Source organism: Trichinella spiralis, assembly GCF_000181795.1.
Source record: "Trichinella spiralis strain ISS 195 chromosome Unknown Scfld1, whole genome shotgun sequence".
Taxonomy (NCBI): Eukaryota; Metazoa; Nematoda; class Enoplea; order Trichinellida; family Trichinellidae; genus Trichinella; species Trichinella spiralis.
Genome location: NW_003526940.1, coordinates 2,023,684 through 2,025,331, shown reverse-complemented (window position 1 = coordinate 2,025,331; position 1,648 = coordinate 2,023,684). Strand labels below are relative to the sequence as shown.

At 38.8% G+C, this 1,648-nt stretch overlaps 1 protein-coding gene across 1 annotated transcript; it reads left to right on the top strand.

Moving 5' to 3' along the window:
• Positions 1 to 530: 530 nt before the first annotated feature.
• Positions 531 to 1,333, top strand: Tsp_11043 (hypothetical protein). Its single transcript, XM_003381895.1, has 3 exons — positions 531 to 572; positions 659 to 1,198; positions 1,229 to 1,333. The coding sequence occupies exons 1-3, from the start codon at positions 531 to 533 to the stop codon at positions 1,331 to 1,333; spliced, it is 687 nt and encodes a 228-aa protein (XP_003381943.1).
• Positions 1,334 to 1,648: the final 315 nt, after the last annotated feature.

Below are 1,648 nucleotides of genomic sequence, written 5' to 3'. Positions count from 1 at the left end.
ATCTGGCGACAGGTAAATAATATTTTATTAAGTATCTCATTTCTGTTATTTCAATTCAAATTTATCATGCTGATAGAAAAAGGATGTAGGGGTTCAAATCCAAATTCAGTTCCGTTCCTCATGCAGATGATTGCACCCCTGATAATGACATCTTATATAAAACAAAGAAGATAAATGCTTTGAAGCGACGGGCAGCGGAATAAATGAAGCAAATTTACCATGAAGAAGCCAGCAGTGCATCTGCTGATTTGAAAACTGCCGATCAATTTCCAACGTATAAAAGTGTGAAGACGGCCATGTACAGAAAACGGGCAGGAAGATTTCAAGACTTCCGCCAACTAGTTAGTAGCTGGAAATTCCACCATACTGGCGAATGACGGAGTTTGGTCGCCATTTTTTTCTTATTATGCATTATTATTGTATAATAATGTATAAATTTCTATTTTAATATTTTTTACAGAAGAAAATTTATCCATTTTATCTGATCATTCTGTCTGGTCCATGGATGGAACTTTCAACATAGTTCCAGAATGGTACCAGCAAATTGTTCACCATCCATGTTTTTATTGCTGGTAAATTAGTGCCACTTGTTTATTGTTTAACCGTCCATAAAGATCTCTCCACGTATCGTGAAAATTTCGATAATTTAATTTTAAAGGCGGCAGCGTTAGGTGTGGTCCTTCAGCCGCAAACAGTAATTTGCGATTTTGAGACCGCCCTGATCCCTGCATTGCAGGGAACATTTCCGGGGGTCAACATACAAGGCTGTTATTTCCATTTCTGCCAAGCAGTTCTCTGGAAGGTGACGGATCTTGGGATGCGAACCAGCTACATCCATGAAGCGGCAACGAAGAAAAAAGTCAAAATGTTGCTGGCAACGGCTTTTTTGCCGTTTCATGATGTAGCTGCTGTCGTAAAACTGCTTGGCAGAGATGCTACGGGTTCAGTAGCAGTTTTGTTCAATTATTTTCGAGTGGAATGGATGCCCCCTGACAGACTCCCGCTGTGGAATGTATATAATGTAAATATTCGCACAAACAATGATTTGGAAGGCTGGCACTTCAAAATAAACCGACTTGCGGGAAAGCGGCACCTCGGCTTTTATGAACTGCTCCAGTTGCTGATCGATGAGCAGGGATCAACGGAAACGTTGATTCAACAAGTGACATCAGGTCGCGTTACCGCCAATGATTTACAGGTAAAAAACAAGAAATATGAAGAACTGCAGCAACGCATAACAGCGTTGACTGCAGAATACGATGGCGGTACGCGCACAATGGAGCAGTTCCTGAGATCTGTGGCATACCTAGTACCCAAGGAGGAGAATTATTGAGTGCCAGCCTTTTCTGCACAACTGCATTATTTACTTTTATTCACTCTTGTACCGTTTTTTATTGGTCTTACAGTTTCAGTTGAATAATGTTAATCGTATTCATACAGTTTCAGTTCATTATATTGTTGGTTTGTATTGTATTGTATTGTATTGCATTGCATTATATTATGTTATATTGTTCTTTTGTGTTATACTATGGTATACTTTGTACTGCTGAATGAAGCATTTAAGTACGATAAATCAGTAGATTCTGTGCTATCCAAAATTTAATTTTTCGATTGATGCCTTCTCAGATAAGTACAATCACAAATCAAA